This window comes from Dama dama, chromosome X, assembly GCF_033118175.1.
Source record: "Dama dama isolate Ldn47 chromosome X, ASM3311817v1, whole genome shotgun sequence".
NCBI lineage: Eukaryota > Metazoa > Chordata > Mammalia > Artiodactyla > Cervidae > Dama > Dama dama.
The window spans coordinates 143164040-143182252 of NC_083714.1; the positions used below are offsets into that span (position 1 = coordinate 143164040).

The following is an 18213-nucleotide window of genomic DNA, read 5'->3' on the forward strand; positions in this document are numbered from 1 at the left end:
AGCGAGGAAAGGGTGACCTTTACTATCAAACGCCTGTAATACTTTGATTTGCAATAGCTAATAACACATGTACTTTCTTGTGAAGTATAGTGCTGACTTGAAATTTACTTGTATGTTATAATCCATGCTATGGGGCATGTTAACATTGCTCTGAGAAACATCATTTTATACTTTTTGAATTCTCTGAGTCTCACTGCATACCTTAATGGAACATTGCCTTCTGCCTGCACCTTTCAAGCTCACTGGAAATATGCACATAATTTTACAGATTAATGATAATATAATGGTATTTTCCGTTGCTTAATGGACTAGACACGTAGTTATTTTCTTACTCTAATGCTGTTAATGTGTTCTCAGTATTTTAGGAAATGGTGTTAACTAAATGTGGGTTCATGCAAAGATTACAGGAACCCAACATAAGGGGGAAGGGGCGAGATTCTAGATTTTGCTCATTTTAACCTTCTCTTGGTTTTCCCATTTGCTAAATGCAGTCAGTAATACTTGCCACAGCTACTCCATAGGAGGTTCAATTAAGGTTCAAATGGGAAAGGAATGTCAAAGTTCTTTACTAAAAAATAAAAATGGTGTACAGCAGCAAGAAGGAAACAATACAGACATTTGGCTATTTTGTGATTCAAATGCAAGTTTCAAATTATCTGAAAAGGGAAATGGTGTCTGCCGGGACAGATAGAACGTCTTGCGGGAGAATACTAAAAAGTGAAAAACAAAAACCTTTCCAAAGTGTCTGTTAGGGTTCAGAGAAAAAGAAAAGTCTTTTTCTAGGTACACCAACAGAAAGAGGGCCAAGGCTTCTGGGAGCCCGCTACTCCTCTCCTGGAAGGCGGAAAGCTATTCACAGCCCAGAGGCAAGGTACACCCAGGAGTCTGCCCAGAAACTTCCACAGACCTCACGTGTGCTGTCTACTGTCTGGAAAACAGTGTTTCCCCCTCTCTTAGAACTTCTGGATCTTGTGTACGGATGGGTGTCAGTGGCAGAATCTGACCCGGACTCCATATTGGAGAGCGGATTCTGGGAAATGCAGCCCCAGGAGTGTCCCTATAATGCTGAACAGAATTGACGAGGGTGAAGTGCAGAGGTTTGACAGCACATGGGCTGGTACCCTATGCTTACCAGAGGGTCAATTCCATCCTCTCTTAATTCAGTCATGGTGTGTTTTCTTTTTTGAACACATCACTCTTTAAGTGATTATATTCTAAATCCAGCACATGATGTTTGAAAGAATATCATCATGTCAAAGACCAGTGAAGTTTTTCTCTCCACGGCAGGTAAGGTACCATATGTCAACATCCAGTTAGACTGGTTTCTACTATAACATGTTAAGAATTGAACTCTGAATCATTCACTATTTACTAAGAATGATGGGTTTTCCTTATCTTGTTGTTTAGTTGCTAAGTAGTGTCTAACTCTTTTGTGGCTACAGCCCACCAGGCTCCTCTGTCCATGGAGTTCTCCAGGCAAGAATACTGGGGTTGGTTGCCATTTCCTCCTTCAGGGGATCTTCCCGACCCAGGGATTGAACCCACATCTCCTGCATTAACAGGCAGATTCTTTATCACTGGGAAGCCCTTGCTTATCTTAATAACTGAGAAATACTACATTATGGAGGCATGTTTCAGCAGGCTGAAAAGAGATTAAGAAGCTTAGAACACTGTAGAGAGAATTCAGAACTTTTTTTTTTGAGCGGTGAGAGAACATTTAGATTAACTAGGACATCCACAAGCTCAGAGACATTCAGGATGTTTGTAAACACAGTAGGCAATAAAACCAAAAGGGCTCCTCTGGTGAGGAAAGGCATTAGGGAGTGTTGTTTAAGTCTGTGGCCTTTTAAATCATCCTCAGGTCAAATTCCTATTCTGGTAGTTATTAGTCATGTGTCATTGGGCAAAGGTCATAAAATAACAATTACTGACTATTCTATGCCAGGTCTTAGGCCCAGGATCTTACACATATTCTCTTCTTAACTCCTCAAAATAACTCTGAGACACAATGACAATCATTGTCCCTGTGTTACAGATGAGAAAACTGAGGCTGGGAGATGACAAAGAACCTATCCCCATAAATGAAACTCATTTTCCATGCTTGCCTTGTGAAGTCATGGAAGATAACAGGCAAGATGTCAGTTGAAAAATTCAAAGAAGGTCAGAAGACCTTTAGAAGGTCAGAAGAAGTCTAGGGCTGTGCTGCCCAAGATGGTAGCCATGGGCCACGTGCAGCTCTTGAAACTAACTTGACTATAATTAACTTAAAAGTGCAATTCCTCAGTCTCACCAGCCACAGTTCAAGTGCCCAATAGCTACATGCAGCTTGTGGCTACCATACTGAACAGAGCAGAACATGTCAGTCATTGCAGAAAGTTCTACTGGATGCCATTGGTCTCAAGAATCTACTGCATGGGTCTTTATGAATGTATTAAAAAAAGACAGCCAAATACAAAGTTCCAATTCTCTTGTAACATCTTCACTGTAAATAGGAATTTGAGTCAATATAATGGCCCCTTTCTGCCAACTGTATGTCCAGAAGGGAAGAAGATGGGGAAGAGGGTTCAGGGTTCTTGCCTGAGCTTTCACTAAAGAGTGAACAGGGATGACCAAGGATCACAAAAAGGACTTCATGTATGTGTACAACATGGCTCATGGTTCTTGTCATTGCTCTTTTGCATCTGCAGGTACGCCATTGGCCTCGCATACAAGTCAGCCCCAAAGCATGAGTGGATTGGCAAAAACTCTGCTTCCTGGGCACTGTGCCGCTGCCACAATACCTGGGTGGTAAGACACAACAGCAAGGAGATCCCCATCGAGCCAGCCCCCCACCTCCGGCGCGTCGGCATTCTGCTAGACTACGATAACGGCTCCATTGCTTTCTATGATGCCTTGAACTCCATCCACCTCTACACTTTCGACATCACATTCTCACAGCCCGTGTGCCCCACCTTCACTGTGTGGAACAAATGTCTGACCATCATAACAGGCCTTCCCATCCCCGACCATCTAGACTGTACAGAGCAGCTGCCCTGAGCACATGGAGCTGGTTTCTGGGGGATATAAAGGGTGGTGGCCACCATTTCGGGGACTGAGAAAGCACAGGCTTCCAGAATGTGGTTAAATCTCACTAAAAAGCATCCAGAAATCAGCTAAGATAGGACTCCCAATGGGCGATCCCCCCCTTTCACTGTGTTTTGTATTAAGTACAGGCTTTAATAATTTCTTCACCCTGTTTTTGTATTTACAGGAAAATTTATAGATTATTTATAATAGGAACATAACCGGGGATTACAACTCTTAGAAAATCTCTGGTTTTGCACATTAGGAGGCCCGTAAGTTTTATCAGTTCTTGACAACCTTTATTTTCAGCACAAGTCTCTGAGCTTGAGAAACAAGATCTTCTGTAGTTTTGTGTTTCTCCACCTTCTCACATCCTCTTTCCTAAAGATCTCATGGCGGGTCCTGTCACCCCAACACTGTGTAACAATATGCCACTATTTTCAAACTAAAAACATTAGTTTTTAACCTAGTAGGGAAGTAAGCAGGCTTTCTGACTCCGGTTTCTTGTGAAGCGTTCTGCGATGTCAGAAGGATTTATTGGATCAAGTAGGGTGGAGAGAGCAACAGAGGAGGGAAAGACTTGACTTGGGAGCCTGGGATCTGCTATTGCAAAACCTGTAATTACCCTTCCATGGCTGGTAGAATGATGCTGGGAGAACACGAACAATGAGATTGCAATTAAAAAAAGTCACCTTGAATCCTACTGATGATTCAAAAATTCAGGCTGATTTGTGTTTTCTCAGAAGTGGGATTCTGTGTCATGATAGAAATCTATTTCCTTCTTCCTTTTACTAGTTTCTTTAGGCCTGTGAAGTTTCTTCACTATGTTTAATAGCTGTCGTGTGTCCCACTCCCCCTGAATAATTTTTGTCACTGGGGCTGAGGAAATAAACATTTTCTGTCACAAATGGCAGCACCACTTTGGATCGATTTGCTCTCTAGGACATCAACATATGGCCCCAACTGCCAATACCACATCCAACCATAAGTCACCGAAAAACATTTGTATTTATGAGTTGATGACAAGGGACATTGCATAAAGTACTCTTCTCTAGTATACCTACTTCAAAATTTATAATAAACAGACCTTTAAACACATCTCGAAAGATGTAGAAGTCCGTCTATATTCTAGTATAGTTAATAGAGTTGTAAGAAAACAAACAAAAAAAAAAAAAAAAAACAAAAAAAAGCAAACTCACTATTCTCACTTTGGAACCTGCTAGTAGAACCTGCTAATGCCATGTCAGATAGAATGTTCAATGTGCTGACCTAAGGCATTGGAGTGGTCCATGATGTAAGGCTTTTTTGCCTTCCCTGGTGGCTCAGTGGTAAAGACTCTGCCTGCAATGCAGGAAGACCCAGGTTTGCTCCCTGGGTCGGGAAGATTCCCTAGAGAAGGGAATGGCAACCCATTCCAGTATTCTCACCTAGAGAATCCCTTGGAAAGAGGAGCCTGGCGGGCTACAGTCCATGGGGTCACAAAGAGTCAGACATGACTGAGCGACTGACACTTTCACACTAAGCCATCCTTCGACTTGAACCAGGAATCTGGCAATGGTTCTACCTTGATGAAGGGCATGACATCTCTCAACCATTTCATTTGCTAAAATATTTATCTGGGCTGCTGGGGTGGCCGTTTTGACAGACTGGGGGATTTAGACACTGTTTTTATTGGTTTTGTTTTTGAGCAGATCAACCAATTGTTTCTTTGAAATTCGTCCACTGTTTCAGCATTGCATTATGTGATTGTGAGTCTGGGTTTCAGGGGCAGCTTCCCCAGGGCTTCTGCCTCTACACTGGCAGATGCACTCCTTTTTCTTAACAGATAGATTCTATATATTTACTATATTATTTATACCCAGATGAATATTTTGATAGTGACTTAGGACAATTTCACATCTAAAAGATGGATGCCTCAATGGAAAAAAAAAGTACTCAGTCTCTGCCAACTTAATGGAATTTTTTTCTTTTTACAATAGAAAAACAATGTGCATTAGGCTTCCCTGAATAAACCAAAAGGGTTGGCTTAGTAATTTTTACAAACATTTTTGGTAGCTGAATAATGGATATTTTCATGCACTTTGTACACTAACAGGTTTTAAATAAAAGGGTCTAAAACTCAGCTTCTGAGATTTTTTAAATCATGGTCTCCAGGTACAATAAATGCTCCAGTTTGCCTTATGATGTTAATCTAAAGCATTTATGAGGACAATATTGCCACGAATTATAATGCTTTTTCAGTATAAAGAAGTTACTACTCCAGTTTTCACTGCAAGCCATTTAGGTTATGTTTTGGCTATTTTTATAAGGATGAGGGATTATGTTATCATTTTGTTGTGGAAGTCTCACTCTTTGCTAACTTAAAAACATTGTGGATAGTAGCAATTACTATTTCCATGTTGTCATATTTACTGGAAAATATGTATATGATGAAAGGCCACAGTGTTTACTTTCATTACTGTAATGATGTAGACAAAATTTCCATGTGGATTTTTTTTGAAAGTCTGAAAAATATATGCTATCAACATTTGTTGCGGTAGAATTCTTTAAAAGGATTGGGGGCACGGCATTTTGTTTTTGAGGTTCTTACTTCACAGAAGACATCACAATACAGGGGGAAAAGAGCTGGCAGTGCCAGTTAAATTAATACACAAAATTGATGCAACGCCAACCAAGGCTGCCAGGTCCAACATCGTGGCTGTGTGAACACTGCTGGCACCATCTTGAAATGCTCAGTAATGCCTGGACAAGGGGTTCTACACTTTCATTTAGCACTGGGCCTCGCAAATTATGTAGCCAGTCCTCAAAACTGAACTCTGAAACATGGTACCTCTCTCCGTCTGATGGATAGAAATGAAGAACCCTGAATCCACTGTCACAAGTGGCTGGCCATATAATTCAAGTAGGAATCTAGATGGATTAAGATGGAGAGTGGGCTTGGGTGAAGATTTTCTTTCTGGCTTTAAAAGAAAGTGACTTCAAAATCTGCACATGTTGATGAGAGTTTCTGCTGGAGAAGAGGCAAAGGCCTGAGGACCAACAGGCATTTTATTATGGTACTGAGATCTCGAGACTTTCTGAGGAACCAAACCAGTGCCCCCCAGCGAATGTGGAATTCCATTTCGGCTCCAGGCACACGGGCAGTGCCTGCGGAAACACACATGTATGCTCGTGTACATGTGCTCTTGGTATTGGGAACCAGATGATCTGCTCTACTCTTATAAAAATGTCTTAAAAAAAAAAGATACAAAGATGGTAATGGGGATGGGAGAATGTTTTTCAAATAGTGCTTCTGAACATGGGGGGTGATCTGGCAGTGTGTGGAGTCATTTTGGGTTAGTGCAACTTGGGAAAGGTGTCCCCGGCATCTAGTGGGTAGAGACCAGAAATACTGCTCAACATCCTATGGTGTACAGCACAGCCCCATGATGAAGGATTATCTGGCCCAAAATATCAATGGGGCCACAAATAAGAAACTCTTACCATTTTTTAAGCAAAACTCTCACTAATTTTTTTTTCACTCGTGATTGATTCAATGCCTGGTATATCAAAAAAGAAAGCGGGCACCAAAACCTTCACCTTTAAAAGAATAGTTACAAAATTGTTCAGAAAATCTGAAAGGCAATGCAAAATGCAAACCTTTGTAAATGGGAATCCACTGACAAGTGTCACAAAGATGCAGATGTGATTTGCTTGGTTAAGAAATGAAAGTCTCTGTATGCTGCTCTTTTCACTCGAACAAGTTCAGTTCCTGGTACTTGAGTCATGCTATCACACCCTCAGCCCGAGCTCTCCATTGCTATTGCTTTCTGGTTTAAAATAAAATCATTTTTGTGGTTCCCACGCCCTCTGTCTCTGCCTGTGTCTGTTGCCTTGTTACCAAGGCGTGTTTTCACCTTCACTGTTTCTACACATATTTATTCAACTTCTACTAATCCTTCTACCACCTTGCAACATATAATCCATTTTCTTTTATGCTGAAAGGTTCCAGTGTCCACCATCCAGCCTCTCCCTAATCAAAATACAGGTAATTGAAAAGATGCAAAATAATATCTCACCCTCCCCTCCCCCTAGGAATTTAAAGACACAGTAAGAGAAAACCTGTACAGGAGCAGAGATCAGAACAATGGCTTGGTTTCTAGACTTCCAGAGCGGGTGGAGAAGAGGAGGGCAAGGAGGATGTGTGTGGATGGGTGAGGGTCTTGACAGCATGGTCTGGAACCACCCCAGCAGTTGGTTATTAAATCTATCCCCAAACCCTTCCCCTGGCTAACAGGACTTGACTTTCATAAGCAACCCAAGCCTTTTGGACCTGAGTCAGCACTCCGAAGGCTTGGTCATGGGTTCAAGGCATAAGGGGCACCTGTATACTTGTTACATGTGCCAGCCCTACCTACCCCAGACCCACCTACCAGACAGAACCTGTGGGGCTGGGATCCAGCCCTCCAGGGGATTCTGCTACAAGCAGATGTGTGTGAAGTGCCACTCTAGGGGGCTTTCTTCAGTCTCATATCCCATAGAAACATGCATGTAGAGCCTGAAACATCTCAAGGTCATATGCTTTAGAGGCACCATGATATAACACACTGACTTTAATCTGGCTGAATATGAAAATCTTGTCCTATTGCTGCTGCTTCGCAGGTGGCGCTAGTGGTAAAGAACCCACCTGCCAATTTAAAAGACATAACAGATGTGGGTTTGATCCCTGGGTGAGGAAGATCCCCTGGAGGAGGGAATGGCAACCCACTCCAGTATTCTTGTCTGGAGAATCCCATGGACAGAGGAACCTGGCGGGCTACAGTCCATGGGGTTTCAAAGAGTCAGACATGACTGAAGCAACTTAGCACGCATGCACACTGCTACCTCTTAGACAAGGATGTGTGTGTGTGTGATAGTCACTCACTCGTGTCTGACTCTTTGCAACTCCATAGACTGTAGCCCACCAAGCTCCTCTGTCCATGGAATTCTCCAGCCAAGAGTAATTGATTGATTCAAAAGGCAAATAAAAGTGAAAGTTAGACACTCAGACGTGTCCAACTCTTTGTGACCCCATGGACTGTAGCCCACCAGGCTCCTCTGTCCATGGGATTCTCCAGGCAAGAATACTGGAGTGGGCTGCCATTCCATTCTCCAGGGGATCTTCCCGACCCAAGGATCAAACACAGGTCTTCCATGTAGCAGGCAGACTCTTTACTGAATCAGCCACCAGGGAAGCCCTTTTTTAGCTCCAGGTCTGAAGACTTCCCAGCTTATCCTATGGGCCTCAACGCCAAGAACCACAAATTGCAAATTTAATAGGTCATTTTGTATCAAAAGGTGAATTATGAAACACCTGCTGTGTGCTAAGTCACTCAGTTGTGTCTGACTCTTTGCAACCCCATGAACTGTAGCCCACAAGGCTCCTCTGTTCATGGAATTCTCCAGCCAAGAATACTGGAGTGGGTAGCCATTCCCTCCTCCAGGGGATCTTCCCAACCTAGGGACCGAACCCAGGTCTCCCACATTGCAGGAAGATTCTTTACCATCTGAGCCACCAGGGAAGCCCATGAAGCACCTAGAATTTTTCAATCAAAAAAATATATTCTCTGGGTTCAGATACGGCCCAGACCGTGTTAACATTTTTTTTTCTATTGTGGGTTTTGACTTTTTCCCCCAGAAACTGGATTCATTTGAGGTACCCAAGTCTTAAGTTTCTCAATAAAGAAAAAAATCTCCATTAAAAAAATGCCAGTTTCTGGATCCCATCCTGAAAGATAGGCTGATAAGGTCCTTGGTGTGGGCCAGCACCCTGCACTTTTCTCTGAAATGATTCTCAGGTGCAGCCAGGACCAGCAGCCCATGCTGTCTAGCACCACAGGGCTCAGCTCCTTTTCTGTCAAGGTCAGAAAGGGACTATTTTAGGGTTTGCAGGCCATATTGTCTCTGGCAGCTACTCAGCTCTGCAGCTGGAGAGTGAAAGCAGCCAGAGAGGATGTGTCAACAAGTGGGTGTGGTTGTGTTGCAATAAAACTTTATTTACAAGAACAACCATGAGACTACATGTGTCCCATGCTGTGACTGGCCACAGCAGATACAGTACTAGACCAGTGGACTGAAACTCCCGGGGCACTGTCTGTCTATCCTTCACTCATGGGGTCTCAGCTATGTCTCCCCATGGCTTGGGGCCTCTGTGAGCTCCCAAGTCCTTTTCCAAAGAATCTGCCTGAAATACAGGAGACCCCGGGTTCAATCCCTGGGTCAGGCAGATCCCCTGGAGAAGGAAATGGCTACCCACCCCAGTATTCTTGCCTGGGAAATCCCATGGACAGAGGAGCCTGGAGGAAGGACTACAGTCCATGAGGTCGCAAAGAGTTGGACATGACTAAGCGACTAAGCCTTCTAACAATGAATTTCTTCAATTCTGAAATTACAGAACTCCTAAGAATTCATTGTGGAGTGCTTAAGACAGAACCATGAAAGAGGCTATTAAAAGATGCTTTCATTCAACAGAGTAGCGTGTGCCAGTTCTAATAATTAGCTTTACCTCCTTCATAATTCTGACTTAAATCAGCCCTTCTCACAAGTGATAGGTATGTAAATAGATTTCCTTTAGTAAGAGTTTTCATGTATGTTTCATTTCAACTTTTGAAACAGAACAGATGCTGCTGTAATTAATCATCTTTCAAAGTCAATCTGAAGGGCATGTCATCCACTCTAGAGAGTAGCCCCCAGCCCCTTCTTTTTACAAACTATTATTTTGTAAAACAGAGAAGCAAAACAGGTTGAAGAAGAGAACTGCTTCTGATTATAACAGAAACATAAAGAGAGTCATGTGGAACGTTCAAGATCCCTTCCCCCAGAGTACCATTCTCACCATGGGATGTACATTCAAGAACATAAAGTAAAAACAGGGTCGAGGGCTTATGGAAAAACCTTTCTTGTAGTTGTCCTGTCTTAACATGGGTGATTTATGGAAAGGAATTCAGGTCTCCCTTTGAATCTTCATGTTCTCTAAGAGAACTATAAAAGCATGATTAAATAGGAAGTGTAGCAATTAACAAGCAAATCTGTCATGGCCAAAAACCAATTACCAATTAAGGAGAGACATAGAAAAATGATTTAATGAACATTAGTTCTTTAGCACGGTCTATTTATCCTCAAAGCTCAGTTTTTGATTACAGTCATTAAATGCTGTTCAGTAAAATATTTCAGATAGTAAAGCTTATCTCACCTCTTCTCCAATCTTATTCTCCTTTCAGCTTCTGCCCTCTCTGGCCCCCTCTTTTTCCCTCAAGCTTCTCAAAGGACTGGTCACATGTTCTGTTTTTGTTTCCTCGCCTGTTATTACAGCTCCCCTCACTCACATCAGCCATCAGTTGTCTTTACTCTACCAAATAGTGCTCAGCAATGTCAGAAATACCATCTGCATCGATATATATTCCCATGATGGCCTGGTCTCATATTGGCACGCAGCAACTTTTGAGATGTTAACCCACTTCAGTTCTTTCTTAATCCCTCCAGAGGCAATGCCATCCACATCCAGAGGGAATGGCATTCCCTCCTTCACCATGCTGGGCAGATGCCCTCCAGATCTCTATCTCCAGGTATAATTTCTCTACTGCGTTCAGCACTATATATTGACCTGCTTGCTTGGTCATCGCTTTTGGATGCTTAAGTGAAAGTGACAGTCACTCAGTCACGTCTGACTCTGTGACCCCATGGACTGTAGCCTGCCAGGCTCCTCTGTCCATGGAATTTCCCAGGCCAGAATACTGGAGTGGGTTGCCATTCTTTTCCCCAGGGAAGTTTCCGACCCAGGAATCGAACCCAGGTCTCCTGCACTGCAGGTGATTCTTTATCGTCTGAACCACCAGGAAAGCCCTTTGGATGCCCAAAGGGCACCTCAAATTCAACATGTCCAAAATGGCACCTGGGGGTCTCTCTCCCCAAACCATGCCGTCCCCAACCAGTTTCATGAATCACAAACCAAAGGCTCATGTTTGATATCTTCCACACCCTGCATGTCCAATCCACCACCAAGTCCTGTTGATTTTCCCTCTCAACAACTTGTTGACCAGAAACATATTCATGCACCTTTTGTTACCGAACGTTATTTACCAGAGACATTTTAATATTCACTTACATTATGGAACCTCAGCCATAGGCATTTAGTTTCTTCAAAAATTCCCCCCATCAATAGTGTGTTAAATATCTCTTTAACTGACCCCCTCTTCTCTGTGTCTGCACAAAAACTCCAAGCCCAAGCTTTCACATCTCTCACTCTACAGCTGATATAACTGGTCTACCTGTAATCCACACTCCATCCTCTCTTTCAACAAACGCCCATGAGCAGCCAAGCTAATCTCTGAAAGAATCATATCACACATATCCCCAGATACTTCTTCCACCATGCTTATCCCCACTTCGACCCTCCCCCAACACTGACAAGCTTTTTCAAAGTTTTCCATCTACTTTCCAAGAAACTCATCCACAAGGCCTATGAGTTCCTCCATGGTCTTATTCCTGCCTATTTCCCGAGCATCATCTTAGATCATGCTTCCTTTCCTCCTCACACTCCAGCTACACTGGATATAGCAGCCATGCTGTGCTCCGCCACAGGCCTCTACTAGGACCACCCTTCCCTTAGCTTCTTAGTTTGGTTCAGTCGCTCAGTCAGGTCTGACTCTTTGTGACTCCATGGAGTGCAGCATGCCAGGCTTCCCTGTCCATCACCAACTCTCGGAGCTTGCTCAAACTCATGTCCATTAAGTCGTTGATGCCATCCAACCATCTCATCCTCTGTCATCCCCTTCTCTTCCCGCCTTCAATCTTTCCCAGCATCAGGGTCTTTTCCAATGAGTCAGTTTTTCACATCAAGTAGCCAAAGTACTGGAGTTTCTGCTTCAGCATCAGTCCTTCCAATGAATATTCAGGACTGATTTCCTTTAGGATGGACTGGTTGGATCTCCTTGCAGTCCAAGGGACTCTCAAAAGTCTTCTCCAACACCACAGTTCAAAAGCATCAGTTCTTCAGTGCTCAGCTTTCTTCATGGCCCAACTCTCACATCCATAGATGCGTACTGGAAAATCCATAGCTTTGACTAGATGGACCTTCATTGGCAAAGTAATGTCTCTGTTTCTTAATATGCTGTCTAGGTTGGTCATCGCTTTTCTTCCAAGGAGCAAGCGTCGTTTAATGTCATGGCTGCAGTCACCATCTGCAGTGATTTTGGAACCCAAGAAAATAAAGTCTATCACTGTTTCCATTGTTTCCCCCATCTATTTGCCATGAAGTGATGGGACCAGATGCCATGATCTTAGTTTTCTGAATGTTGAGTTTTAGGCCAGCTTTTTCACTCTCCTCTTTCACCTTCATCAAGAGGTTCTTTAGTTTCTCTTCACTTTCTGCCATAAGAGTGCTGTCATCTGCATATCTGAGGTTATTGATATTTCTCCCAGCAATCTTGATTCCAGCTTGTACTTCATCCAGTCCAGCATTTTTGCATGATGTACCCTGCATATAAGTTAAATAAGCAAGGTGACAATACTTTGACATACTCCTTTCCCAATTTGGAACCAGTCTGTTGTTCCATGTCCAGTTCTAACTGTTGCTTCTTGACCTGCATACAGATTTCTCAGGAGGCAGGTCAGGTGGTCTGGTATTCCCATCTCTTTAAGGATTTTCCACAGTTTGTTATGATCCACACAGTCAAAGGCTTTAGTGTAGTCAATGAAGCAGAAGTAGATGTTATTTCTGGAATTCTCCTGTTTTTTCTATGACCTAATGGATGATGGCCACTTAATCTCTAGTTCCTCTGCCTTTTCTAAATCCAGCTTGAACATCTGGAACTTCTTAGTTCGTGTGCTGTTGAAGCACAGCTTGGAGAATTTTGAGCATTACTTTGGTAGTGTGTGAGATGAGAGCAATTGTGTGGTAGTTTGAGCATTCTTTGGCATTGCCTTTCTTTGGGACTGGAATGAAAACTGACCTTTTCCAGTCCTGTGGCCATTGCTGAGTTTTCCAAATTTGATGACATATTGAGTGCAGTACTTACACAGCATCATCTTTCAGGATTTGAGATAGCTCAGCTGGAATTCCATCACTTCCACTAGCTTTGTTCATAGTGATGCTTCCTAAGGCCCACTCAACTTCACACTCCAGGATGTCTGGCTCTAGGTGATCACACCATTGTGATTATCTGGGCCATTAAAATCTTTCTTGTATAGTTCTTCTGTGTATTCTTGCCATCTCTTATTAATATCATCTGCTTCTGTTAGGTCCATACCGTTTCTTTCCTTTATTTTGCCCATCTTTGCATGAATTGTTCCCTTAGTATCTCTAATTTGCTTGAGGAGATCTACTGCTAATATTTTTATGACTTCTCAACCACCACTTCCCACAGAGGCTTCCCCTCAACTCCCTGCTGGAGCCAAACACCCCTAGTACTGACTCACAAAGCCCTTTGTGCCTTCCTTCATAACTGCAACCTAGCTTTTCTATCTGTAAATTTTGCTTACTACTTCTGTTTCTTGGCCACCATCAGACTGTCGTATTTCTGAAGTCTGAAACCAGCAGTGGCTTGGCTTCAAGTGTACCACATAGTATGTGCTCAAGAAATCTGTAGAGTAGAATTCCCACTTCTCATGAAGATGTTCTACTTAAACCCACCCATAACATCTGCTATTGTCTTTAAAAGACTCATGTTAAAAATAAGTAAATGAGTGCTTCATACTGGCAGAAAGCACATATACCCAGAGAATGAAAAATAACATCAAAATAAATGCTACACAATCTGTAGTCGTTTAGCCACTACGTCATGCTGGACTCTTTGGACCCCAGAGACTGTATCCCACCAGGCTCCTCTATCCATGGGATTTCCCAAGCAAGAATACTGGAGAGGATTACCACTTCTTTCTCCAGGGGATCTTTCTGAGCCAGGGATCAAGCCTGAGTCTACTGCATTGACAGGCAGATTCTTTAGCACTGAACCACCTGGGAAACGGCTAAAAAATCTAACTTCCAGCAAATTCCATCCTCTCTTCATAGCAGCCTCAGGTCATCAAGCAAAAAGAAAACCTCAAAACTGGGCAAATAAATCTGCCCATTAGTGTCTTTTTTAATTAATTAATTTAGTTGGAGGCTAACTACTTTACAGTACTGCAGTGGTTTTTACCATACAATGACATGAATCAGCCACAGGTGCACATGTGTTCCCCCATCCTGAACCCCCCTCCTAGTTCCCTCCTCATCCCATCCTTCTGGGTTGTCCCAGTGCACTGGCTTTGAGTGCCCTGTTTCATACAAATTGAACCTGGACTGGTGATCTACTTCACATATGGTAATATACATGTTTCAATGGTATTCTCTCAAATCATTCCACCCTCACCTTCTCCCATAGAGTCCGAAAGTCTGTTCTTTACATCTATGTCTCTTTTGCTGTGTCTCTTGCATATAGGGTTGTTGTTACCATCTTTCTAAAGTCCATATATATGCATTAATATACTGTATTGGTGTTTTTCTTTCTGACTTGCTTCACTCTGTATAAAAGTCTCCAGTTTCATCCACCTCATTAAAACTGAGCCTATTCCATTTTATTTATAGCCGAGTAATATTCCATTGTGTATATGTACCACAGTTTCCTTATCCGTTCATCTGCTGACAGACATCTAGGTTGCTTCTGTGTCCTAGCTATTGTAAACAGTGCTGCGATGAACATTGGGGTACATGTGTCTCTTTCAATTTTGGTTTCCTCAGGGTATATGCCCAGTAGTGGGATTGCTGGGTCATATGGTAGTTCTATTTCCAGTTTTTTTTTTTCTTTTTTATTTATTTTTATTATTATTATTTTTTTCCAGTGGGTTTTGTCATACATTGATATGAATCAGCCATGGATTTACATGTATTCCCAATCCCGATCCCCCCTCCCACCTCCCTCTCCACCCGATTCCTCTGGGTCTTCCCAGTGCACCAGGCCGGAGCACTTGTCTCATGCATCCCACCTGGGCTGGTGATCTGTTTCACCATAGATAATATACATGCTGTTCTTTTGAAATATCCCACCCTCACATTCTCCCACAAAGTTCAAAAGTCTGTTCTGTATTTCTGTGTCTCTTTTTCTGTTTTGCATATAGGGTTATCGTTATCACCTTTCTAAATTCCATATATATGTGTTAGTATGCTGTAATGTTCTTTATCTTTCTGGCTTACTTCACTCTGTATAATGGGCTCCAGTCCTAATGAGATGGATGAAGCTGGAGCCCACTATTTCCAGTTTTTTAAGGAATCTCCACACTGCTCTCCATAGTGGCTGTACTAGCTTGCATTCCCACCAACAGTGTAAGAGGGTTCCCTTTTCTCCATACCCTCTCCAGCATTTATCGTTTGTAGATTTTTTGATGGCAGCCATTCCGTACCTCATTGTGCTTTTGATTTGCATTTCTCTGATAATGAGTGATGTTGAGCATCTTTTCATGTATTCGTTAGCCATCTGTATGTCTTCTTTGGAGAAATGTCTGTTTAGTTCTTTGGCCCATTTTTTTATTGGGTCATTTATTTTCCTGGTATTGAGCTGCATGAGCTGCTTGTATATTTTGGAGATTAACTCTTTGTCAGTTGCTTTGTTTGCTATTATTTTCTCCCATTCTGAAGGCTGTCTTTTTACCTTGCTTATAGTTTCCTTCATTCTGCAAAAGCTTTTAAGTTTAATTAGGTCCATCAGTGTCTTTTATCACCTCCCACCTGGCCCCTGGCCCTAAATTCAAAGTCTGAAGTTATGCTTATACAATTCTTACTTATTGGTTCAACTCATCCCACACTGTAAGATAATCCAAGTGCAAATAAAATGAGCTCCAGGGTATCATGATCAACTTCAGTTTGAGAGAAGGTCCCCTCTGACCTTGGTGAACCACCTTTGCAGAAGGGCTACTCATTTTTTTAGAAACCAGATTCCCTATTATTTACAAAAGTATCACAGAGTCCCAGCTATCTTCCTAGTTTTTTGTTTTGTTTTGTTTGGCCTGGCACATGGCTTGCAGGATCGTAGTTCCCCAACCAGAGATAGAACCTGGGCCCTGTGTGATGGAAGTGCAGAGTCCTAACCACTGGACCAAAAAGGAAGTCCCAGCCTCCTTTCTCATTTCTTAGCAGGAGCAGCCAGGTAGTGACCTAAGATTAAAGTGAGCAAGCAGGCAACACAGGTATTGGGTGGCATTCCAAGTGGAGAACTTCTGTTGCCTGGGAAGTTCAGAAGCAGCAGACCAAGTAGACTTCCAAACAAGGAATGTTTCCTAGGAGTCAACTCACTGAACAAAGAAACCATGATTCCCTCCTCTTCCCTTTTACACTTACCCCCAGAAGAAAGAAAGAGAGAGTGGAAACAAGGTTAGTTGAGGAATATATCAAATCAGTCAATCCTAAAAGAAATCAACTCTGAATATTCATTGGAAGGACTGATGCTGAAGCTGAAACTACAATACTTTGGCCACCTGATGCAAAGAGCTGACTCATCGGAAAAGGCCCTGATGCTTGGAAAGTTTGAGGGCAGGAGGAGAAGGCGCTGACAGAGGATGAGATGGTTGAATGGCATCACCAATTCAATGGACATGAGTTTGGGCAAACTCTGGGAGATAGTGAAGGACAGGGAAGGCTGGTGTGCTGCAGTCCATGGGGTCGCAAAGAGTCAGACAGGACTTAATGACTGAACAACAAGAAGGGTCTGAAATTGGAAAATCTGGGGAAAACCTATCCCAAAGGAGTTGGCCATGCATTTTGGTTGGCCACACTGCATTTTAGAGTCTGTTTTCAGCTCCCAATCAATAAGTTACTGTAGTTTATGACAGATGACTATACTGGGTTAAAATCTCTATGTCAGACTTGGGGCGAGACCCTCTTGATGAGGCCAGGTTCAGAAGCAGCAAGAGACTAAAGCAAGAATAAATATCCAGTCATCATCATGGGCCAGTTAGCCCAATCAAGGCCTCTGCCCTTCAACCCCTGGGGAGCTGGTCACATAGAGGAAGGAGGGGAGGGCGTCCATATCGCAGCATCTGTTAATGGTTGCCTCTTGCTCTCTCCCTGCATTCCAGACCTGGCACTCAGGACCTCCTGAAATGGAGAGGGTTGCTGGTAGGAGTGTTTGCAACTTTCAAATGATTGACTAGAAGCAGAAGTGCTGGGGTGTGAACCCTCGACCCCAGAGTTCACAGGGCCAACCAGCCCGCAGAGCCTGAGCCCTTGATCCCACTAGACAGGCAGTTCTCATTAAGCAATGTCACTGGAACTGGTGCCAAAAACATAAGGCTGCCTGCTCCCCCCTGGGCTTCATTTCTAGGCTCTTATATACACGTATTTTGAAAATTTCCAAGTCAGTCAGTCTTTGCTTGGTGGACGTGCTTGAGCAATGCTAATACTTACTGAGCAAGAGACGAGAGTCCAATGGTTCTCGCAGATGTCCACGAGGAGACATCCCGTCCAGAGAAACGCTATGGGACTCCCACTTCTCGTGGGGACTGAGGTCAAAGAGATGCTTCTGTATCAGCACAGAAGCAGCACTCTGGGCTTCTGTCTGCATGGTTTCTGAGTGACTGCATATGCTGGGGCAGCCAATCTTCAAAGGCAGCTTGCTCTTGCTGAGGTTTTTGCCCTGAAAACCAGGAAGTCCTCAGGGACAGCTCTGACTGGAGGAAAATCAACAAAGCTCAAGACAGCATCTGAGACACAAATGTGAACAATTTCCCCTCATGCTGTCGGACACAGCCGTCAAAAACATCCCCAAAGTGCCATGGCCAGACTCTATGTTGCAGAAAAATTCCACTGTGGGGAGATTGAAATCATGACACCTTCACAGCTCTGGGAGGAAATGAGACGACAGAGTGTTAAAATATCCTGGTGAATTGGGTAAAAATGAGGAAGTTGTTCATTCTTGCTAATTACAGTCTGGGTGTCAAGTTTTCATTTTCAGTTTAGGCAGGATATTAGGAACTTTGTTTGCTTACACATTGGGGGTTGAATGAGATTGCCAAGTACAATCTTCTACCCTCGTGGACACACAAGACGGGAAAATCAGTATCTTTGAATGTATTTCCAGAAATACTTTTTCTTCCTCATCTCACTTGTTTGTGGGCAGTCTTCTGATGCCCATTTTTGACTCTGTTCAGTCCTTCCCTGGTGGC

At 43.0% G+C, this 18213-nt stretch overlaps 1 protein-coding gene across 4 annotated transcripts in view; it reads left to right on the top strand.

The window, feature by feature from the left end:
• The window catches only part of MID1 (midline 1), a 394448-nt gene extending 387539 nt beyond the window's left edge, over positions 1–6909 (top strand). For all 4 annotated transcript variants that reach the window (XM_061137897.1, XM_061137899.1, XM_061137896.1 and 1 more), the window contains exon 10: positions 2688–6909. In XM_061137897.1, coding sequence (XP_060993880.1) covers positions 2688–3036 — 349 coding nt within the window. In that variant the 3' untranslated portion in view covers positions 3037–6909. The remainder of the gene's footprint in view (positions 1–2687) is intronic.
• Positions 6910–18213: the final 11304 nt, after the last annotated feature.